This window comes from Taurulus bubalis (assembly GCF_910589615.1).
Source record: "Taurulus bubalis genome assembly, chromosome: 21".
Taxonomy (NCBI): domain Eukaryota; kingdom Metazoa; phylum Chordata; class Actinopteri; order Perciformes; family Cottidae; genus Taurulus; species Taurulus bubalis.
The window spans coordinates 797,501-822,500 of NC_136609.1; the positions used below are offsets into that span (position 1 = coordinate 797,501).

Sequence of the window (25,000 nt, forward strand, 5' to 3'; positions counted from 1 at the left end):
TTTATAGTCCTGGTCTCTATAGTCCTGGGCTTTATAGTACTGGTCTTTATATACCTGGTCTTTATAGTCCTGGTCTTTATATACCTGGTCTTTATAGTCCTGGTCTTTATATACCTGGTATTTATAGTCCTGGTCTTTATAGTCCTGGTCTTTATATACCTGGTCTTTATAGTCCTGGGGATGTGAGAGTCAGAGTCAGTTAGTTAGTGGGGGTCCTGGTCTTTATAACGCAGAGGAGCAGTATTACTAGTACTATCAGTAGTATTATTAGCAGTATTACTAGTACTATCAGTAGTATTACTAGTACTAGGAGTAGTATTATTAGCAGTATTACTAGTACTAGCAGCAGTATTACTAGTACTACCAGTAGTATTATTAGCAGTATTACTAGTACTAGCAGCAGTATTACTAGTACTACCAGTAGCAGTATTATCAATAATATCTGTGTTGATGAGCGTTTTTCAGACTGTTTAGGCTATATGATGAGTTATTACTCATGTTTGAAAAAGAATGACACCGGGGCCAATTTCCGCCAATGGGTTTAGTACAATGGGACTGAACGTATGGCCCATACTAATGTAGTTGCAATGTCAGAGGACTCTCTTCAAGGATCCCTTGGTTTCAATTCATTAGCATGCTGCTAACAGAAGATAGCTCCAAAACTGCCATCTCCATAACATTGAATGGGCAGGACATTTATCCCTACTGTATAAACCCAAATGGCAGTTATTGTCCCGAGTGTCTCTTTTTCTAGCGTACCAGGGGTACGAGAATCTAAATGGGCCGGATAGGGTCTTTAACTCAGGGTGGTGTGCTTAGGTGTTGGTTCACGGGGTCGGAGGATGAACCGGGTTAGGGGGTGAGCTCCAGAGGTGGGTCTGGTTCAAGGGGGTCACATGGCATGCAGGTTTGCCCAGGGTGTAGTGAGACCTTGGCGTGCCCTCTCAGTTAATTTTCCACCCGGTGTCAATTACTGTCCCCCCGGTGTCACTGGTACATTGAGAGGGGTATTTCACTAACATTGACCCAGAGAAGGTGCAGTGAAACCTGGGCACAACACTGGCCTAGAGTGGACACCAGAGGACTCTCTTCAAGGATCAGTTTGTTTTAACTGACTAGCATGCGGCTAACAGAAGATAGCTCCCCAGAGGGTTTAGAGACAAGGCTCTTTGGGAGCAGGTTCAGCACCTAAGAATTGATGTTACAATGGGACTACATTGTATGATCCATACTAATGTAGTTGCAATATAATTTTTCCCTTATAACTGAAAACTGCCATCTCCATAACATGTATATGGGCTGGATATGTATCCCTACTGTCAATTGAGTGATTATTGGGTAATCTCACTTTATCTTGTGAATTCCTGTGTGTCAGAAGGGACAATACCTGCCAGTTACGTTCCCCAAGTGTCACTGGTACTTTGAGAGGGGTATTTCATTAACAATGACCCCAAGAAGGTGCAGTAAGAACTGGGTGTAGTGATACCTGGGCAAACCCTTGCACTTATGTTCCAACCGGTGTCAATTACTGTCCCCCCGGTGTCACTGGTACTTTGAGAGGGGTATTTCACTAACACCCAAGAAGGTGCAGTGAGACCTGGATGCAGTTAGACTTGGGCATGCCCTGGAAGTTATCGTCCACCCTGTGTTAGTTAACAGTTACTGGTGGGCAGCCTGATCTGGTAATTTACCCAGGAATGAGTGCCTAAGTCCGGGCATGATCTCTCTTCAACTCTCTAGCATGCTGCTAACATGTTTCCTGCATTTTTCAGACTGTTTAGGCTATATGATGAGTTATTACTGAGTTTGAAAAAGAATGACACCGGGGACATGTATGGCCGATACTAATGTAGTTGCAATGTCATTCATTCCCTTATAACTGAAAACCCTATTTGCATAACATTTAATGGGCAGGACATGTATCCCTACTGTCTTAACCCAAATGTCAGTCACTGTCCTTGGTGGCAGGCCTGTGACATTGAGGATAATTTTGACACTGCGGGGCTTCAGATTTTTGATTGTCACTTGTTGTCCCAAATGGCAGTCCCCAAAGGCAGTCATTGCCCCGGGTGTCATTTTCCTTTGCCATCTGGTGGCCAAGAAAGGTACTGAGATGCAACAGATATATTTAGGAAAAGTTTGAAAAATCATAACTCAGCAACCGAAAGTCCCAACGGTTCCCAGCTTTCCCACATGCTTCATCATAAGGCCAACTAATATTCCATGTGCTTTCCAGCTTTTTTGCGGCCCTTCTTACCCTCTGTAGGGGAACCTCAAAAAGAGGTGTTTTTTTTCGATGTGTCTAATGCAATGTTTGTGGGGTGTCATCAGATTCCCTAGGGCTGGGAGGTACGGTATTTGGGGTACCGCTTGGGCGGCGGGCATGTGCGCCCCCAGGTGGACAAGACCGCCGTGATTGCAGCCTGCCTGCGGGCCAAGACGAAAAAAGTGTTGAGGCAGTTTCGAATCAGCCGGAAGGACAAGCAGAGTGCGCTCAGAAAGAGCACACGCCAGCCGATATAAATAAAGAGCAATAAGAACCAAATTGAGCGTGTTGCTCTCTTTGTGCCTGCCCGAGACTCACAGGGATAACGGGGGAGCGCTATAGAGGTAAATTAATCTAATTTAGGGATTCTAATTCTTTGGAAATGTTGAACTTGTTGGATGAAGATTATGTCCTTGAACCAGCAATAAACGTTTCCCCGCTGGTTGCCCGAACACGAATGCTGTCTATCCATCTCTTCATTTGCCACAACATATTTGGCGACCAAGATGGAATGGAGTCTGAAACCGGGACTAACGGCTCCTTCAGCCAATCGGCAATCACGCTCGAGGCGCCATGAAAGGTAGATTTTATATCTACTTCTTTATTTCTGTATCGCGGTATTCTCTCTTGAGTGACAGAGTGGGAAGTGTCTGGGGTCACCTCGAAAGATTCTGGAAAAGGAGGGAGGAGAGAGAGTGGAGGACGGGGGCGCTGACGCTACAGGCGTGCATGACGACAGCTAGTAGTACTAGTGGTATCAGTAGTATTACTGGTGGTCCAACACAGAGCATCAGTATTACTATTAGTGTCAGTAGTAGTATTGTCAGTATTACTATTTGTATCAGTAGTATTATTAGCAATAGTATCTGTTACCTCCAGGTCTCTGGTGGTCCAACACAGAGCAGCAGTCCTGCAGCGGCCTCCGAGGACCCTGGGGTACGGTGAAGATGGCGATGGCCCTTGGCAGCGACAGCCCCCTGGGCATGCTGGGTAAACTGGGCACGGTGAGTCCTCTGGGTAAACTGGGCATGGTGAGTCCTCTGGGTAAACTGGGCATGGTGGGTAAACTGGGCATGGTGAGTCCTCTGGGTAAACTGGGCATGCTGGGTAAACTGGACATGGTGACTCCTCTGGGTATACTGGGCATGCTGGGTAAACTGGGCATGCTGGGTAAACGGGGCTAGGTGAGTCCTCTGGGTAAACTGGGAGGAGAAGTGAAAAGCATTTCACCACACATTCCTTTACATCTTAACTCCTCCGACAAGAACGCCAACGTTGAGGTACTTGTACTGTATGTTCCACATCTCAGAAGTAGATATTGTACTTTTAACTACAGCTTTAGTTACTTTACACTTTTCAAATATGACACTTTGCCCAACAAGAACTTTTACATGCAAGGCTAGGAGTTTAATGTTCAGAAAGTTTCGATGCATCTCCTCAAGAGGTTTCAGATTGGAGCTCAACTTCTAATCCAGTATGGAGGAGATGAAGGTCATGTGATGTGAGCAAAAGCTCCAGCGCTGGTTCAAAGTCAGGAACGACAAGAAGTATCAGCAATACCACTGTGTATAAATATTGCGTTTCAAGTCAAAGTACACATGTATTTGTTTCTTATAGAGACCGTTTTAGTAACTGCCGTCAGATAAATGTATTTACAGAAGTACATGGTAGTAAAACACACGTCCTACCTTCTGGACCCCAGCGCCGCTCTCTACCAGTCGTTTCTCTCCAACACACAGACGGCTGCTCACGTAACATGTGCTGAGCCTCTGACCCGCAGCTCAGATCAATAATCAATGAGAGTGATCAATAGTTCTGCACGCGCAGCATCGCTGCACACGTCACAGAACACTTCTGAGAATTTGAGTTTAATAGTTTCTATGTGGATTGAAATCGTGACAGATATTACTGAGGGAGAAAAAACTAAGTACATGCGTAAACTGATATATTTTAGAAATACAGCCTGACTGCACAGGGGAGGAAAACAAGCGCTCCTCAGTCTCAGTCTCTTTCTACTGTTTGAAGCTCGTCATTGTAATAAAAACACACTTCTATTAGACAAGCGACACAAATACGCCTACAAGTACAAACAGGGCTTCAACTGGTGTTTGTTTCACATGTTTTTGCAAGTTCTGCATGGAAGTAAAATAACTTCTGCCACTCGAGCAGAGGAGATCACCAACACACACAGCTCGCTCGCTGCTGCGTGGCCCACCAGGCTGGTCCGTGTGAATCTGCCGGCCTCCGGACCACCAGGGCACTGATCGGTGTTTGAGTCCAGCCGCGTGCGCTCACATGCTGCAGCTGCTCGGAGGGGAACAGGGCGGCACCTGAATGAAGACTGGAGAGAGGTAGAGAGAGAAGACACAACAATCCAGGTGTAGCAGAGTCCAACACCAAACACAGCTTGGGTTTAGATCAGTTCCTCCAGTGGTGGGCCGTCAGTATTAGGGATGGGTATTGTTTGGGTTTTTTCCGATTCCGGTGCGAAAACGATATTTTTAAAAGCTATAAATATTGGAGCGTTTCTCAGCCGGTGTTCTTGCCGGTCAGCTGCGGTTCCTCCGCTCTGACGTTGACCTCCATCAGAGAAACAGACGTTTCTAACAGGAAGTTTAGAGTTTCTAGTTCAGGAGTCTATTCTGCAGCTTTCTCGTCCAGATTCCAGACGTCTCCTCAACGAGGTTTGGTGGAGGAAACGGAGCGTTTCTCTCTCAGAGTTCGGCTCTTCTTCTCTACACGCAGTTGTTTTGTTGCACTTGCTGCACGTCACGTTGTTCAAATCTTTTTTTGCAAAATACAACCAGACTTTTGACCGTTTACCTTGTGGGCGTTTCTCTGTTAAAAGGTTGATGGCTAGCTAGCTACTGTAGCTACACAACCTGCTGCCAGGACGGGCTCATCAGAGTAGTTAAAAAAAAGAGTTTTGGCTCAGGCACCAAAAGGAAGCACCGAAATCTGCGTTGCATTTCGGTCCGGTCGGAACCGGTCGTATTGGCACCGAAAACCGGTGCCATACCCTAGTCAGTACATGTATTATGATTATTTTTCCATATTACCTTATTTTCTCATTGCACAGCTCCTGTCTTCCTCTGTTGCTCTGCTTCCAGCCTGCAGCGCTGCTTTCAGTGCAGCTTGTTTTAAGCAAATCAGCTCAACAGACCCCCGCAGATTTTATGGTGACAAAGGTTGTCTCCGTAAAGGTCACCTCCCTCCAGAAGAGCTAAAGGCTAAATTTAGCCTGATTCCATCAACAACATGACTACATAGCCATGCTATATGGGGTTTCAGCTGACAACGGGGGGATTGGGGTTTATCTGCTCTTTAAAGGTAATGTTATATATACATTCAGTGAGATATATCCATCTTCTAACAGAACAAACAAAGTGCTGGCATTGTGTTGCCATCTTGCAGACATGCTACAATCTGGTAGCTAACTAGCTAGCAACACTTATCATGGTTTTTCTTTCCATCTTTATGTGAAATAGATTTCTTGTTTTTCTTGATTTCTTTCTTTCCTCTTTCGGTCTTTCTGAGGAAGATCAGTTCTGACTGGAACTAAGTAGAACTATTCAAGAACTAAAGGTCTTCGTATAATGCACACAATGGCTGACTGGTTTCATCCTCAGTTATAATCAGCTGGATCTTATTGGCTGCTTGAATTTAAATGTTTACATTAATAAGTCTGGGTTTAAAGGCCACGAGGTTCAAGAAAACAAGATGAATAAATGAATGACGTGATGGTTTTCCAAACTCCCTTTATTATTGTTTTTTCTTTTTTCTTTTGCTCATAGTAATAACATAATAATAGTACAACAGCACGTCTTAGTGTAATCACAGGCACAGTTTGAACGGAAAGACTTCATTCGTAGTAACTTCCATATACTAATAATGTTCACATTCACAGCAGTATGTTCCTTCCACTTGTTCTTCAACCTTCTTGCTGTAAGACGTCTTTTCATTTGCTGTCACTGGAACACAGATTCTGTTTCTGAACCCACTAGGTGTCATTCAGGCTGTGTACACTTAAAGAACAGAATCACTAAGTTATAGCTATTTAATCATTTCATTTTCTTATTTTTTTTTCTTATAATTAAAAGTTATAGCTATTTCATAATTTAATTGTTTTTCACGAACACACTACATGTATTATAATTATTTTTTCCTATTAGCTTATTTTCTCATTGCACAGATCCTGTCTTGTCTGTTCCTCAGCTCCACGTCTGAGCTCCTATGAGGCAGTTATTATTATTATTATTATTATTATTATTATTGACATGAGTCATTATAAACCAACACGTCTGAGCTCCTATGAGGCTGTTATTAGATATGACGCTTCAGTGGATCACTCAGATTAGAGGCTGGTCTGGTTTGAGTAAACCTGGTTTCTCTGGAACAGATCCCTCAGCATTCGGTCCTGGTGGCCTTGGACCTGAGGGCTTCAGGGGCTTTAAAACAGGTTTGTGACAGACGACCCGTCAGTCTCTTCCAGAAAGCAGATTGTTGTTGTGAGAACATTCTTTACTCTAAAGGAGAAAAGTATTCAGGTCAGATAAAAGAATGTTTGTTAAATCCTCTATTCAGTGTAATTCAAACTTTCCTCTGGTCTTCATGACATAAACTCAGGTTGTCATGTGATCTCTCGTTGGGCGTCTCTAGTCTGTCCTCATGGTCACATGTCCATCAAGCCTCCTCCACGACATTCTTTCTCCAGAGCAGCTTTTGGCCCTGCGGGGGTTTCAGGTGCAGGTGAACAAGGTGTGCACTTATCGTGCCAAACATTCCTCCCATGCTGTCGATGCACAGCAGAGGAGAAGAGTTGTGTTCATCACATCCTTTGTGGTTACCTTAATTCATCTTAAAACGTGGTCATTTGATTTGTGTGAATATGGAATAATAGGTCCCTGTGCACCATGACGAAGATTTTCACCTTAAAGTTGTGTTCACCACAATGGAGGAAGTCATGAGTTTGAATCCCCCTCACCCCCACATGTGTGTCCCCACCATGTTAAACACAAACTCACTCTTGCTATCAAACAACCCTTCTAAATGTAATGTTTTTAAACAAGTTTATTAAATCATCTATTATTGATACATTTTCAGTCTTCAAACTTCCATCTTGTTCTTTATTACATAAACTCAGGTGTGTCATGTGATCGCTCTTCGTTGGCGTCTCAAGTCTGTCCTCCACGGTCACCTGTCAATCAAAGGCCTCAGAAATCAGCTTTTAACCTGAGGGGGTTTCAGGTGCAGGTGAACAAGGTGCATTTATCACATCAAACACTCCTTCACCTGGTTTCTAAAATGCATGTATGATGTATTGACTCCCTTGTGGCTCCGCCTCTCCTCTGGCCTCGTGTTCCTGACTAGTAACCTGATGAACAGCCGTCTCTAACGCCTGAGCTCTCCTGACCCCAAGCTCCGATCCATAATCAATGAGAGCGATCGATAGTTCTGCACACGTCACTAAACTTCTGAGGATTTGAGATTAATAGGTTTTTTGTGAAGGGAATCATGAGTCTTCAGGTTCAAGGTTTAGTCCGTCCACCCCGCCTACAAACAGTCCTCCAAGCTCCGCCTCCAGCTCCTGCAGGTGGGCGGGGCTAAACGTGTCAACGCCGCTGGCCGTCTCCTCGAGCGTCCTCCACCAGGGCAGCCTGCTCGCCTGCAGCGCTGCATTGTGGGAGGCGCGGGCGCGGGCGGCAACGTGACCCGACGGGCTCAGGAAGGAGTCGGCGTCCGTCATGGTGACAACGGAGAGAGGCGGGGCATCTGAGGGGGGGCGGGGCAAGACGAGAACTGTGTTTGAGAATAAAATATAATGTCACATGTTTGTGTTGTGTCTGTAGGTGAGAGTGTGTGCAGGTTAGTGTGTATGTGTGTGTGTGTAGGTGTGTGTGTAGGTGTGTGTGTGTAGGTTAGTGTGTATGTGTGTGTGTGTAGGTGTGTGTGTAGGTGTGTGTGTGTAGGTTAGTGTGTATGTGTGTGTGTGTAGGTTAGTGTGTATGTGTGTAGGTGTGTGTGTAGGTGTGTGTGTGTAGGTTAGTGTGTATGTGTGTGTGTGTAGGTTAGTGTGTATGTGTGTGTGTAGGTTAGTGTGTATGTGTGTGTGTGTAGGTTAGTGTGTATGTGTGTGTGTGTAGGTTAGTGTGTATGTGTGTGTGTGTGTGTGTGTGTGTAGGTGTGTGTGTGTAGGTGTGTGTGTGTGTGTGCGTGTGTGTAGGTTAGTGTGTATGTGTGTATGTGTGTGTGTGTGTGCGTGTGTGTAGGTTAGTGTGTGTGTGTGTAGGTGTGTGCGTAGGTGTGTGTGTGTAGGTTAGTGTGTATATGTGTATGTAGGTGTGTGTGTAGGTTTGTGTGTGTGTGTGTGTGTGTGTATGTGTGTGTGTGTAGGTGTGTGTGTGTGTGTGTGTGTAGGTTAGTGTGTATGTGTGTATGTAGGTGTGTGTGTAGGTTTGTGTGTGTGTGTATGTGTGTGTGTGTAGGTTAGTGTATGTGTGTGTGTGTAGGTTTGTATGTGTAGGTTTGTGTGTGTATGAGTAGGTTAGTGTGTATGTGTGTGTGTGTGTGTGTAGGTGTGTGTGTGTGTGTGTACCTCTGAGCAGCTCCAGCAGTGTGTGTGTGTGTGCCAGCAGCGCCTCTTCCCTCCCCCGCTGCTGGCCCCTCCCCCACTGCTGGCCCCTCCCCCGCTGCTGGCCCCTCCCCCGCTGCTGGCCCCTCCCCCGCTGCTGGCCCCTCCCCCGCTGGCCTCCTCTCTGCAGCTCCAGCAGCAGCTGCACCTCCTGGTAGAGACGCTCGCACTCCTGACGGGACACACGGGACGACTGCACACAAAGCATTGTGGGTAATATGTCTGGCAGACCGCTGATGTTCGTTGACATGCTCTTTAGAAGAACAAAGGAGTTAAATTGTCTTACAGGATGTCGAGAGACGTGTTCCTCCACCTGTCTCTTTAGCTCCGCCCTCCGGCTGTCCGTCAAGCCGTCCTGACCAATCCAGAAATACGTGGTGGGCGGGACCAGCGCTGCTTGTCGTCTCTGCAGAAAGCGACGCACCTGAAAGAGAGCGTCGGCGTGATTCTTGGTCGTCGCCATTTTGTTTTTGTTTTTTGGAACCAGAAGGGACCATGTTTGGACGTGAGGGCGGAGCCAGCTGGGGAAGAGTGAGCAGTTAGCAGCTAACGCTAGCTTGCTTTGTTAGCAAGGTGAAGCGGTTAATAATTGGGAAGCTAATGTATTTTCTTCTAGTCCAACTGAATTCTGTCACGCAAAGTGGCCACGCCCCTTACTTACATCTCCCCTAAAGCCTTCCAATGTGTCTGGACTGTTGCTCTATGCACTGATGGCAAAATAAAGAACCTTGAACCTTCATCTCGACACAGAGCTGCTGGAGCCCCTGGTGGCCATTCTAGGTATTGCAGAGTGTGGCAATGAGGGTCCTCACAAGTACAGTAAGACAAGTGTGTGTGTGTGTGTGTGTATGTGTGTGTGTACCGCTCTCTGCAGCGTCCTGGCGGCCTGCTGCCGCACATGTGTGTGTCTCAGTGTGTTGTTGTTGTTGTTGTTATTGTAGCGTCGTCTCTCTCTGAAGCCTCTCCAGAAGCTCTGGATCACCACAGCCGCCCGGCGCTCACACTCCTGCAGGTACGGCTGCACCTGGTCTGCACACACACACACACACACACACACACACACACACACACACACAGAGCTTCAGTTTGAGGCTCAACTGAAATATTTCTTAGATTTAGGATTCACATGTCTCACTCAGGTGTGTGTGTGTGTGTGTGTGTGTGTGTGTGTGTGTGTGTGTGTGTGTGTGTGTGTGTGTGTGTGTGTGTGTGTGTGTGTGTGTGTGTGTGTACCAGGAGGAAGTAGCTGCAGCAGTTTTCTCTGTTTCTGGTGGAACTCCCTCCTCGCCTGCTGACGCCTCACACACACCTAAAACACACACACACACACACACACACACACATTACTACAATACTTCAATCAGTACAGTAAGAGTACTCAGACTGAAGTACTACTCTCACCTGATACTTCAGCTCTTCCTCCCATCGCTGCTCCTCCTCCTCCTCCTGCTGCCTCCTCCTCCGAGCCCTGACACACATTTACTTCAAGTACTGGACTGAAGTACACATCTGTGTACTGAAAAGTACACACCCATGGTACTTTCTCAGCTTTGGTTACTTGTGACACATAAAACATGGTTTATGAAATCTGATGTTTACTTTTGAATCAAATATAGCTGAAAAAAATTGTACTTTAATTAGTTTTTATTAGGCCTGGGCACTATTAAAAACTATTAACGGCGTTAATTATTTGATCATGCATTAACTCAGTTTTTGTTTTGTGCATTGGAGGGGCTTAATGCTGCCGCTCACAGGTGCTGCACTTTAAATCTCTCCCAGACGGCGTAGTTCAGACCTGGGCATCTTACGGCTCTCTCAGTCCGGCCCGCATGAGGTCAATCAAAAAAGAGAAATAAATAAATAAGATGCACGCAATGAATGCAATATAACGGCACTGCTTTTACTTTGAAGGCGGTTTATGTATGCGCGCGAATGAAGTTCATCAATTGCTGGTCTTTAACATACATCTTTAAGGTAAGCAACAAACTGAACATGACAAAAGAAGGAGTGGCTTGTCCCTCACAGGGACCCTTATTACTGAACATGACAAAAGAAGGAGGGGCTTGTCCCTCACAGGGACCCTTACTACTGAACATGACAAAAGAAGGAGGGGCTTGTCCCTCACAGGGACCCTTACTACTGAACATGACAAAAGAAGGAGGGGCTTGTCCCTCACAGAGACCCTTACTACTGAACATGACAAAAGAAGGAGTGGCTTGTCCCTCACAGGGACCCTTACTACTGAACATGACAAAAGAAGGAGGGGCTTGTCCCTCACAGGGACCCTTACTACTGAACATGACAAAAGAAGGAGGGGCTTGTCCCTCACAGGGACCCTTACTACTGAACATGACAAAAGAAGGAGTAGTTTGTCCCTCACAGAGACCCTTACTACTGAACATGACAAAAGAAGGAGTAGTTTGTCCCTCACAGAGACCCTTACTACTGAACATGACAAAAGAAGGAGTAGTTTGTCCCTCACAGGGACCCTTACTACTGAACAGACTGTTTATGTTGTTTCCTGATAAAAGACAAATGTTTCTTCTTCAGTATGATATTAAGCTGTTTCACATTGGAATAAAATAGTCTATAACATCTGAAAAATTAATACAATATTTAATTGAATGACCAGTCATATAGAAGCATTAAAATAAAAATACATCTTTTTTTTCTTCCCTAGCATATATTTTAGATGTATATACTGTTGTTAACTTGCTGTTGCTCCAGAGTGTTATATTGTTCTGATAACATTACTTTAAAATAAAAGCGTGCAATACACTAGTTTTTACTTGAATTTGGAGCATAATGCGATTAATCGCTATTAGCAGAAAAATCATGCGATTAATCAGTTAAATTTTTTCAACTTTGCCCAGCCCTAGTTTTTAAATAATCAATTAGTCAACAGACAGACAGACAGGTACCTGTATCTCCTCTGCAGCGAACTGACCGCTCTGTTCAGGCTCTTCACTCTGCGTCTGGTCTGATAAGACTTCCAGGCCGCCTGGATCACGCACGCCGCCCGCACACGCTCAGTATACGCCTACACACAGAGGGACGGGGTCAGAGGTCAACAGAGACAGACGAAGGACAGACAGGCATACAGACAGGCTGCAGGCAGACAGACAGGCAGACAGACAGACCTGTGGACGCTTCCTCGTGTCAGATTGGATGAGTGCGATCAGCTGATCCACATCCTGGTCAAAGCCCCGCCCAGTCCAGTCTTTGTCCAATAGGCTGTCCAGACCTGCAGAGACGGAGGACCTCTGACCTTTCAGTATTTCGGACCCAATAATCATTCAACTGTTATTAATGTGATTTAAACAAATATATCAATATGTGTAACCTCTAACCTCTGAAGCTGAGGAGGAGGGGCTGGACCCGGAGCTCCTGCTGATTGGCCATGAGGATGATCAGTCTGATGGAGGCCCCGCCCACTGAAGAGTCAGAGCTGACGGCCAATTGGCTGACAGCCTCGTTGAGCAGCAAGAGGACGGAGTCATCGCTCAACTCAGACAGGAAGTCCCTGCAGAGAGAAAGACAATGCTTCACCAAACAGCAACAAAGAGACAAACCAAACCGAGACAAAGAGACAAACTAAACGGGACAAAGAGACAAACCAAATAGAGACAAAGAGACAAACCAAACCGAGACAAAGAGACAAACTAAACGGGACAAAGAGACAAACTAAACAGCTACAAAGAGACAAACCAAACAGCTACAAAGAGACAAACCAAACAGCTACAAAGAGACAAACCAAACAGCGACAAACCAAACAGAGACAAAGAGACAAATCAAACAGAGACAAAGAGACAAACCAAACAGAGACAAAGAGACAAACCATACAGAGACAAAGAGACAAACCAAACAGAGACAAACCAAACAGAGACAAAGAGACAAACCAAACAGAGACAAACCAAACAGAGACAAAGAGACAAACCAAACAGAGACAAAGAGACAAACCAAACAGAGACAAAGAGACAAACCATACAGAGACAAAGAGACAAACCAAACAGAGACAAAGAGACAAACCATACAGAGACAAAGAGACAAACCATACAGAGACAAAGAGACAAACCAAACAGAGACAAAGAGACAAACCATACAGAGACAAAGAGACAAACCATACAGAGACAAAGAGACAAACCAAACAGAGACAAAGAGACAAACCAAACAGAGACAAATCAAACAGAGACAAAGAGACAAACCAAACAGAGACAAAGAGACAAACCAAACAGAGACAAAGAGACAAACCAAACAGAGACAAAGAGACAAACCATACAGAGACAAAGAGACAAATCAAACAGAGACAAAGAGACAAACCAAATAGCAACAAAGAGACAAACCAAACAGAGACAAAGAGACAAACCAAACAGAGACAAAGAGACAAACCATACAGAGACAAAGAGACAAACCATACAGAGACAAAGAGACAAACCATACAGAGACAAAGAGACAAACCAAACAGAGACAAAGAGACAAACCATACAGAGACAAAGAGACAAACCAAACAGAGACAAACCAAACAGAGACAAAGAGACAAACAAAACAGAGACAAAGAGACAAACCAAACAGAGACAAAGAGACAAACCATACAGAGACAAAGAGACAAACCAAACAGAGACAAACCAAACAGAGACAAAGAGACAAACCAAACAGAGACAAAGAGACAAACCAAACAGAGACAAAGAGACAAACCAAACAGAGACAAAGAGACAAACCAAACAGAGACAAAGAGACAAACCAAACAGAGACAAAGAGACAAACCATACAGAGACAAAGAGACAAACCAAACAGAGACAAACCAAACTGAGACAAAGAGACAAACCATACAGAGACAAAGAGACAAACCATACAGAGACAAAGAGACAAACCAAACAGAGACAAAGAGACAAACCAAACAGAGACAAATCAAACAGAGACAAAGAGACAAACCAAACAGAGACAAAGAGACAAACCAAACAGAGACAAAGAGACAAACCAAACAGAGACAAAGAGACAAACCATACAGAGACAAAGAGACAAATCAAACAGAGACAAAGAGACAAACCAAATAGCAACAAAGAGACAAACCAAACAGAGACAAAGAGACAAACCAAACAGAGACAAAGAGACAAACCATACAGAGACAAAGAGACAAACCATACAGAGACAAAGAGACAAACCATACAGAGACAAAGAGACAAACCAAACAGAGACAAAGAGACAAACCATACAGAGACAAAGAGACAAACCAAACAGAGACAAACCAAACAGAGACAAAGAGACAAACAAAACAGAGACAAAGAGACAAACCAAACAGAGACAAAGAGACAAACCATACAGAGACAAAGAGACAAACCAAACAGAGACAAACCAAACAGAGACAAAGAGACAAACCAAACAGAGACAAAGAGACAAACCAAACAGAGACAAAGAGACAAACCAAACAGAGACAAAGAGACAAACCAAACAGAGACAAAGAGACAAACCAAACAGAGACAAAGAGACAAACCATACAGAGACAAAGAGACAAACCATACAGAGACAAAGAGACAAACCATACAGAGACAAAGAGACAAACCAAACAGAGACAAAGAGACAAACCATACAGAGACAAAGAGACAAACCATACAGAGACAAAGAGACAAACCAAACAGAGACAAACCAAACAGAGACAAAGAGACAAACCAAACAGAGACAAAGAGACAAACCAAACAGAGACAAAGAGACAAACCAAACAGAGACAAAGAGACAAACCATACAGAGACAAAGAGACAAACCATACAGAGACAAAGAGACAAACCATACAGAGACAAAGAGACAAACCAAACAGAGACAAAGAGACAAACCAAACAGAGACAAACCAAACAGAGACAAAGAGACAAACCAAACAGAGACAAAGAGACAAACCAAACAGAGACAAAGAGACAAACCAAACAGAGACAAAGAGACAAACCATACAGAGACAAAGAGACAAACCATACAGAGACAAAGAGACAAACCAAACAGAGACAAAGAGACAAACCATACAGAGACAAAGAGACAAACCAAACAGCAACAAAGAGACAAACTAAACAGAGACAAAGGCACAAACCAAACGGCATGTGTGTGTGTGTGTGTGTGTGTGTGTGTGTGTGTGTGTGTGTGTGTGTGTGTGTGTGTCTTACCTGCTGGCTGTGCAGGTCTGAATCCACATCTGGACACAGAGCAGACACACAGTGATGTCATCACACATCTGGATCTGCTCGTAGTGGACTGAGCTGAGGACTGGAGGCGCAGAGAGAAGAACCTTTAAACCTCCCTTATTGTAATGTCCCTTTAAACCTCCCTAATTGTATTGTACCTTTAAACCTCCCTTATTGTAATGTCCCTTTAAACCTCCCTTATTGTAATGTCCCTTTAAACCTCCCTAATTGTATTGTACCTTTAAACCTCCCTTATTGTAATGTCCCTTTAAACCTCCCTTTTTGTAATGTACCTTTAAACCTCCCTTTTTGTAATGTACCTTTAAACCTTCCTTATCGTAATGTACCTTTAAACCTCCTTTATTGTAATGTACCTTTAAACCTCCCTTATTGTAATGTACCTTTAAACCTCCCTTATTGTAATGTACCTTTAAACCTCCCTTACTGTAATGTACCTTTAAACCTCCTTTATTGTAATGTACCTTTAAAACTCCCTTATTGTAATGTACCTTTAGACCTCCCTTATTGTAATGTACCTTTAAACCTCCTTTATTGTAATGTACCTTTAGACCTCCCTTATTGTAATGTACCTTTAAACCTCCTTTATTGTAATGTCCCTTTAAACCTTTAAACCTCCTTTATTGTAATGTACCTTTAAACCTTTAAACCTCTTTTACTGTAATGTACCTTTAAACCTCCCTTATTGTAATGTCCCTTTAAACCTTTAAACCTCCTTTATTGTAATGTACCTTTAAACCTCCCTTATTGTAATGTACCTTTAGACCTCCCTTATTGTAATGTACCTTTAAACCTCCCTTATTGTAATGTACCTTTAAACCTCCCTTATTGTAATTTACCTTTAGACCTCCCTTATTGTAATGTCCCTTTAAACCTCCTTTATTGTAATGACCCTTTAAACCTCCCTTATTGTAATGCACCTTTAAACCTCCCTTATTGTAATGCACCTTTAAACCTCCCTTATTGTAATGTCCCTTTAAACCTCCCTTATTGTAATGCACCATTTAGACCTCCCTTATTGTAATGTACCTTCAAACCTCCCTTATCGTCATGTACCTTTAGACCTCCCTTTTTGTAATGTCCCTTTAGACCACCCTTATTATAATGTCCCTCTAAACCTTTAAACTTCCCATATTGTAATGTCCGTTTAAACCCCCGTCGTAATGACCCTTAAAACTCTCGCACTTTTAACAGAAATGTTTTTATTAATGTGCACTGCCCCTTTATTAAAAAAAACATTATCAAAGGACTAAAGGGAATAAAGGACTGAAGGACAAAAGGACTAAAGGACTATGGGACTAAAGGACTAAGGGAAAAAAGGATTAAAGGACTATGGGACTAAAGAACGAAGGGACTAAAGGAATAAAGAACTAAAAGGACTAAAGGAATAAAGGACTAAAGGAATAAAGGACGAAAGGAATAAAGGAATAAAGGAATAAAGGACTAAAGGACTAAAGGAATAAAGGACTAAAGGAATAAAGGACTAAAGGAATAAAAGAATAAAGGAAAAAAGGACTAAGGGAATAAAGGACTAAAGGACTAAAGGAATAAAGGAATAAAGGACTAAGGGAATACATGAATAAAGGACTAAAGGAATAAAGGACTAAAGGACTAAAGGAATAAATGAACAAAGGACTAAGGGACTAAAGGACTAAAAGACTAAAGGAATAAAGGAATAAAGGACTAAGGGAATAAAGGACTAAGGGAATAAAGGACTAAAGGAATAAAGGACTAAATGAATAAAGGACTAAAGGAATAAAGGACTAAAGGAATAAATGAATAAAGGACTAAAGGAATAAAGGACTAAAGGAATAAAGGACTAAAGGAATAAATGAATAAAGGACTAAATGAATAAAGGAATAAAGGACTAAAGGAATAAAGGACTAAAGGAATGAAGGACTAAAGGACTAAAGGAATAAAGGACTAAGGGAATAAATGACTAAAGGAATAAAGGACTAAAGGAATAAAGGACTAAAGGACTAAAGGAATAAATGAACAAAGGACTAAGGGACTAAAGGACTAAAAGACTAAAGGAATAAAGGACTAAAGGAATAAAGGACTAAAGGACTAAAGGAATAAAGGACTAAAGGAATAAAAGAATAAAGGAATAAAGGAAGCAAGGACTAAGGGACTAAAGGACTAAAAGACTAAAGGAATAAAGGAATAAAGGACTAAGGGAATAAAGGACTAAGGGAATAAAGGACTAAAGGAATAAAGGACTAAAGGAATAAAAGACTAAAGGACTAAAGGAATAAAGGACTAAAGGAATAAATGAATAAAGGAATAAAGGACTAAGGGAATGAAGGACTAAGGGAATAAAGGAATAAAGGAATAAAGGACTAAATGAATAAAGGACTAAAGGAATGAATGAATAAAGGACTAAAGGAATAAAGGACTAAAGGACTAAAGGAATAAAGGATTAAAGGAATAAAGGACTAAGGGAATAAAGGACTAAGGGAATAAATGAATAAAGGACTAAAGGAATAAAGGATTAAAGGAATAAAGGACTAAGGGACTAAAGGACTAAAAGACTAAAGGAATAAAGGACTAAGGGAATAAAGGACTAAAGGAATAAAGGACTAAAGGAATAAATGAATAAAGGACGAAAGGACTAAAGGAATAAAGGACTAAAGGAATAAAGGAATAAATGAACAAAGGACTAAGGGACTAAAGGACTAAAAGACTAAAGGAATAAAGGACTAAGGGAATAAAGGAATAAATGAACAAAGGACTAAGGGACTAAAGGACTAAAAGACTAAAGGAATAAAGGACTAAAGGAATAAAGGATTAAAGGAATAAAGGACTAAGGGACTAAAGGACTAAAAGACTAAAGGAATAAAGGACTAAGGGAATAAAGGACTAAGGGAATAAAGGAATAAAGGACTAAAGGAATAAAGGAATAAATGAACAAAGGACTAAGGGACTAAAGGACTAAAAGACTAAAGGAATAAAGGACTAAGGGAATAAAGGACTAAGGGAATAAAGGACTAAAGGAATAAAGGACTAAATGAATAAAGGACTAAAGGAATAAAGGACTAAAGGAATAAATGAATAAAGGACTAAAGGAATAAAGGACTAAAGTAATAAATGAATAAAGGACTAAAGGACTAAAGGACTAAAGGAATAAATGAATAAAGGACTAAAGGAATAAAGGACTAAGGAAATGAAGGACTAAGGGAATAAAGGACTAAAGGAATAAAGGACTAAATGAATAAAGGACTAAAGGAATGAATGAATAAAGGACTAAAGGAATAAAGGACTAAAGGACTAAAGGAATAAAGGACTAAAGGAATAAAAGAATAAAGGAATAAAGGACTAAGGGAATAAAGGACTAAATGAATAAAAGACTAAGGGAATAAAGGACTAAAGGAATAAAGGAATAAAGGACTAAAGGACTAAGGGAATAAATGAATAAAGGACTAAAGGAATAAAGGATTAAAGGAATAAAGGAATTAAGGAATAAAGGACTAAGGGACTAAAGGACTAAAAGACTAAAGGAATAAAGGAATAAAGGAATAAAGGACTAAGGGAATAAAGGACTAAGGGAAAAAAGGACTAAGGGAATAAAGGACTAAAGGAATAAAGGAATAAAAGACTAAAGGACTAAAGGAATAAAGGAATAAAGGACTAAAGGAATAAAGGATTAAAGGAATAAAGGACTAAAGGAATAAAGGACTAAAGGAATAAATGAACAAAGGACTAAGGGACTAAAGGACTAAAAGACTAAAGGAATAAAGGAATAAAGGACTAAGGGAATAAAGGACTAAAGGAATAAAGGACTAAAGGAATAAATAAATAAAGGACTAAAGGAATAAATGAACAAAGGACTAAGGGACTAAAGGACTAAAAGACTAAAGGAATAAATGAATAAAGGACTAAAGGAATAAAGGATTAAAGGACTAAGGGAATGAAGGACTAAGGGAATAAAGGACTAAAGGAATAAAGGACTAAATGAATAAAGGACTAAAGGAATGAATGAATAAAGGACTAAAGGAATAAAGGACTAAAGGACTAAAGGAATAAAGGACTAAAGGAATAAAAGAATAAAGGAATAAAGGAATAAAGGACTAAGGGACTAAAGGACTAAAAGACTAAAGGAATAAAGGAATAAAGGACTAAGGGAATAAAGGACTAAGGGAAAAAAGGACTAAGGGAATAAAGGACTAAAGGAATAAAGGACTAAAGGAATAAAAGACTAAAGGAATAAAGGACTAAAGGAATAAATGAATAAAGGACTAAAGGACTAAAGGAATAAAGGACTAAAGGACTAAAGGAATAAATGAACAAAGGACTAAGGGACTAAAGGACTAAAAGACTAAAGGAATAAAGGAATAAAGGACTAAGGGAATAAAGGACTAAGGGAATAAAGGACTAAAGGAATAAAGGACTAAAGGACTAAAGGAATAAATGAACAAAGGACTAAGGGACTAAAGGACTAAAAGACTAAAGGAATAAAGGAATAAAGGACTAAGGGAATAAAGGACTAAAGGACTAAAGGAATAAAGGACTAAAGTAATAAATGAATAAAGGACTAAAGGACTAAAGGACTAAAGGAATAAATGAATAAAGGACTAAAGGAATAAAGGACTAAGGAAATGAAGGACTAAGGGAATAAAGGACTAAAGGAATAAAGGACTAAATGAATAAAGGACTAAAGGAATGAATGAATAAAGGACTAAAGGAATAAAGGACTAAAGGACTAAAGGAATAAAGGACTAAAGGAATAAAAGAATAAAGGAATAAAGGACTAAGGGAATAAAGGACTAAATGAATAAAAGACTAAGGGAATAAAGGACTAAAGGAATAAAGGAATAAAGGACTAAAGGACTAAGGGAATAAATGAATAAAGGACTAAAGGAATAAAGGATTAAAGGAATAAAGGAATTAAGGAATAAAGGACTAAGGGACTAAAGGACTAAAAGACTAAAGGAATAAAGGAATAAAGGAATAAAGGACTAAGGGAATAAAGGACTAAGGGAAAAAAGGACTAAGGGAATAAAGGACTAAAGGAATAAAGGAATAAAAGACTAAAGGACTAAAGGAATAAAGGAATAAAGGACTAAAGGAATAAAGGATTAAAGGAATAAAGGACTAAAGGAATAAAGGACTAAAGGAATAAATGAACAAAGGACTAAGGGACTAAAGGACTAAAAGACTAAAGGAATAAAGGAATAAAGGACTAAGGGAATAAAGGACTAAAGGAATAAAGGACTAAAGGAATAAATAAATAAAGGACTAAAGGAATAAATGAACAAAGGACTAAGGGACTAAAGGACTAAAAGACTAAAGGAATAAATGAATAAAGGACTAAAGGAATAAAGGATTAAAGGACTAAGGGAATGAAGGACTAAGGGAATAAAGGACTAAAGGAATAAAGGACTAAATGAATAAAGGACTAAAGGAATGAATGAATAAAGGACTAAAGGAATAAAGGACTAAAGGACTAAAGGAATAAAGGACTAAAGGAATAAAAGAATAAAAGAATAAAGGAATAAAGGAATAAAGGACTAAGGGACTAAAGGACTAAAAGACTAAAGGAATAAAGGAATAAAGGACTAAGGGAATAAAGGACTAAGGGAAAAAAGGACTAAGGGAATAAAGGACTAAAGGAATAAAGGACTAAAGGAATAAAAGACTAAAGGAATAAAGGACTAAAGGAATAAAGGACTAAAGGAATAAATGAATAAAGGACTAAAGGACTAAAGGAATAAAGGACTAAAGGACTAAAGGAATAAATGAACAAAGGACTAAGGGACTAAAGGACTAAAAGACTAAAGGAATAAAGGAATAAAGGACTAAGGGAATAAAGGACTAAGGGAATAAAGGACTAAAGGAATAAAGGACTAAAGGACTAAAGGAATAAATGAACAAAGGACTAAGGGACTAAAGGACTAAAAGACTAAAGGAATAAAGGAATAAAGGACTAAGGGAATAAAGGACTAAAGGACTAAAGGAATAAAGGACTAAAGGAATAAAGGACAAAGGGACTAAAGGACTAAAGGAAAAAAGGACTAAATGAATAAAGGACTAAAGGACTAAAGGAATAAAGGACTAAGGGACTAAAGGACTAAAAGACTAAAGGAATAAAGGACTAAGGGAATAAAGGACTAAAGGAATAAAGGAATAAAGGACTAAGGGAAGAAAGGACTAAGGGAAGAAAGGACTAAAGGAATAAAGGACTAAATGAATAAAGGACTAAAGGAATAAAGGACTAAATGAATAAAGGACTAAAGGAATAAAGGTCTAAAGGAATAAATGAATAAAGGACTAAAGGAATAAATGAATAAAGGACTAAAGGACTAAAGGACTAAAGGAATAAAGGACTAAAGGAATAAAGGACAAAAGGAATAAGGGAATAAGGGACGAAAGGAATAAAGGAATAAAGGACTAAAGGAATAAAGGATTAAAGGAATAAATGAATAAAGGAATAAAGGAATTAAGGGACTAAGGAAATAAAGGACGAAGGGAATAAAGGACTAAAGGAAAAAAAGACTAAAGGAATAAAGGACTAAAGGACTATTTTCAGTGGCGGATTAACACAGACATCAGTCAAGTGATCAACCAGCAGAAGGGGCTGACCCTGGGTGGTGAGACAGGAGTGAGATCTGAGCAGACAGCACACTGAGTCCATCACCTTCCTGAAGAGAGACAGGCCCTGAGAGACAGACAGGGAGAGAGAGAGAGACAGGGAGAGAGAGAGAGACAGGGAGAGAGAGAGAGAGACATTAACTTCACACTCTTCAACATTAAAAATGCATGTTTTTTCTGCGTTAAAATGTTTTGAGGAGGAAGAGGAGGAGGAGGAAGAGGAGGAGGATGAAGCCAGCGTCTCACCTCTGCCCGCCTCATCAGCTGACTGGCCAATGAGAGGAGGCCGTCCATGAGTGAAGGCAGGAACAGCCTATGAAAGGCCTGTGAACATCTCCCAGGATCCAGCCCCACACAACAGGAGCTGCACAGACAGACAGGTACAAAGATAGACGGGTACACAGACAACAAAATGAATAATTTGAAAGAGAATATAATATCAAAATAATTGTTTTGTTTATTTGTATAAAATGATGTTGACTAAAGAAAATTAAAATGTATTCATTAAAATGTTTTTGACATTTTAGAAAATTAATATTTAAAATGATTAGGGTCCTGAAATGTTAAACTATCACTAGAAATACCACAAATAAACATAATTCATAGAGTATGAATATTTTTTTCTTCAAACAAAAACAACAAACAAGAATAAACTGAGGTGTTAAAGTATAATTAATAATGAATAACAGTAAAGCACCTGGTGAGCTGGGCCAGCGTGGCGATGGCGCCCCAGTTGCCCCTCGGCATTCTGGGAGCCCGAGACAGGAGCAGGACGCAGTGGCTCAGGACGCCGCTCAGGTACAAGCCGGACTTCACCGGCTGCCTGTCTGTCTGCAGCTCTGAGTGGCGGACAGACGGGAAGGAGACGTCAGCTGCTTCCTGTGTGCTTATGGACGTGAAGCATGATAATACACAGTATATCTCTACCATACAGCATGATAATACACAGTATATCTCTACCATACAGCATGATAATACACAGTATATCTCTACCATACAGCATGATAATACACAGTATATCTCTACCATACAGCATGATAATACACAGTATATCTCTACCATACAGCATGATAATACACAGCATATCTCTACCATACAGCATGATAATACACAGTATATCTCTACCATACAGCATGATAATACACAGCATATCTCTACCATACAGCATGATAATACACAGTATATCTCTACCATACAGCATGATAATACACAGCATATCTCTACCATACAGCATGATAATACACAGTATATCTCTACCATACAGCATGATAATACACAGTATATCTCTACCATACAGCATGATAATACACAGTATATCTCTACCATACAGCATGATAATACACAGCAGATACTGCTGTCTTGTTGTATCTTAATGTGTCAACATGTTTACTTATGTATTATTTCATCTTATACATTAATCTTTATATTTACTCGTGTTCCCGTATTAATGAGTGTATTTCACAGTCCACAGGGATGACTGTTACTCAGTGGTTAGCATGCCCGTCTTTCAATCAGAGGATCGGTGGTTCGATCCCCGGCTCCGCTAGTCCATGTGATGTCATGGATAAAAGCCTCAGCTAAATGACCTGTATTTGTGTATGTGCACAGACAGGCTACAGACAGGCAGGCTACAGACAGACAGGCTACCTACAGACAGACAGGCTACAGACAGACAGACAGGCTACAGACAGACAGACAGACAGACATACAGACAGACAGGCTACAGACAGACAGGCTACAGACAGACAGGCGGTCTCACTGTTGAGGCCGTGGTTCAGCAGGTGGACTTTCTGCTCCGGGTCCTGGTCTTCTTCCTCCAGCTGCCTCTTCAGCTCCCCCAGCTCCTCTTCCTCCTCTTCCTCCATGCTGGACACAGCCTGCATTCACAACGTCCTTTAAGCAGCAGTGTGATTGTGAATGCGTGCGCGCGCGAGCGGCTCGTATTGTGCAACAGCTGGAGATGAAAGGAGGCCTCGTGCGCGTTCACAGCCTTTCAGCAGCAGCGCGAGCCGACGCTCCTCTTGTTGTTACGGTAACGCGGCGCCGTGACGTCATCACGCTGCGACGACGTCGCTGTTCGTCGACGTCATCCATCCCTCTGAAACAGTGCAGAGGGATGGATGGAAGATACATAAATACATGTTTTATATTTAAAAAATAAGCTTCATAATAATAATAATAATTATACATTGCATTTGTATTGCACTTTATATTTAAACAATCTCAAAGTGCTACAGAACAGAATAAAACAAGAACATTTTTAAGATATATTTAAAAACAAAGCCCATAAAAGATATTTTAGCAGTAAGCTTTCTTAAAAAGGTGAGTTTTCAGGTCACGTTTAAAAGCCTCTGCAGTCTGTGGAGCCCTCAGATGGTCGGGGAGGGAATTCCACAGCCTGGGAGCTGCAGAGGAAAAGGCCCGATCGCCCATAGTGCGGAGCTTGGTTCTGGGGACTTGGAGGGTATTTTTGTTTGCAGAACGGAGGTTGAATGAGGAGGTCTGGGGGGTGAGTAGTTCTTTTAGGTATTGGGGGGGCATGTCCGTGAATGCACTGATGAGTGAGGAGTAGGGTTGGGTACCGAGAACCGGTGCCATACTGGCACCGGTTCCAACACGTCCGGTACCTACCGGACCGAAAAGCAACGCAGATTTCGGTGCTTCCTTCCGGTGCCTGAGCCGATTTAAATACTTTTTTTTTTACACTACTCTGTAAAGTTGCTCGGTATATAGATACTAAAAAGGTAGCGCGGTGCCCGCACGCTAAAAACGATTATTAAAATAGCGGATCAGAGCTCACTGCTGCTCTGCTCTCTGTCTGCCTGCATGCAGAGCGGGGCTCGAGGGGGCGGGGCTCGAGGGGGCGGGGCTGGAGGGGGCGGGGCTTCCAGCGCTCACACACACACACACACACACACACACACACACACACACACACACACACACACAGCGCGCGCACACAGAGATCGCTGCAGACACGAGCACGAGCTTTTGAACGTCGTCCTCGGCTTGATGGAACAAATCTCTCCAGTTGATATTAATGGTGACGTGTAGTCCATAAAGCAGCAGTTTTAGGATCAACAGAGTCTGAGTTCTGTTGCACACGGTCCCATCAGGCCATGATGCTGGTGTCTGTTCTTTTTTAAATATATATTTTTATAGTTTGAAGTTAAAAGGTTTGAAGCTGTGGTTTGAAGTGTGTTTTGTATGTACTTATTTATTTATATCTATAGTATACTTTAAACAGTTAATATATTGTTCAATTTGAAGAAAAAAAATTGCCTTGGCAATAAAAAAGTATGGGTTTAGGCACCGTTTAGGCACCGGTATCGT

General features: G+C 41.5%; 2 protein-coding genes across 2 annotated transcripts in view; both read right to left on the bottom strand.

The window, feature by feature from the left end:
- LOC306752803 (protein EFR3 homolog B-like) overlaps positions 1-3,431 on the bottom strand; it is a gene marked incomplete at both ends in the record, with an annotated part of 24,688 nt that extends 21,257 nt beyond the window's left edge. Inside the window, one exon of the mRNA XM_079236609.1 lies at positions 3,140-3,431. Coding sequence (XP_079092735.1) covers positions 3,140-3,431 — 292 coding nt within the window. The remainder of the gene's footprint in view (positions 1-3,139) is intronic.
- A 4,280-nt stretch (positions 3,432-7,711) lies between these two features.
- iqcb1 (IQ motif containing B1) lies at positions 7,712-23,532 on the bottom strand (the record flags this gene model as incomplete). Its single annotated transcript, XM_079236775.1, has 14 exons — positions 7,712-8,038; positions 8,862-9,090; positions 9,184-9,321; positions 9,760-9,926; positions 10,131-10,206; positions 10,299-10,365; positions 11,819-11,937; positions 12,038-12,141; positions 12,248-12,420; positions 15,044-15,143; positions 21,659-21,734; positions 21,914-22,031; positions 22,365-22,506; positions 23,427-23,532. 14 exons carry the CDS (start codon positions 23,530-23,532, stop codon positions 7,779-7,781), a joined length of 1,875 nt encoding a protein of 624 aa, XP_079092901.1. The 3' UTR covers positions 7,712-7,778.
- Between the last annotated feature and the right edge of the window lie 1,468 nt (positions 23,533-25,000).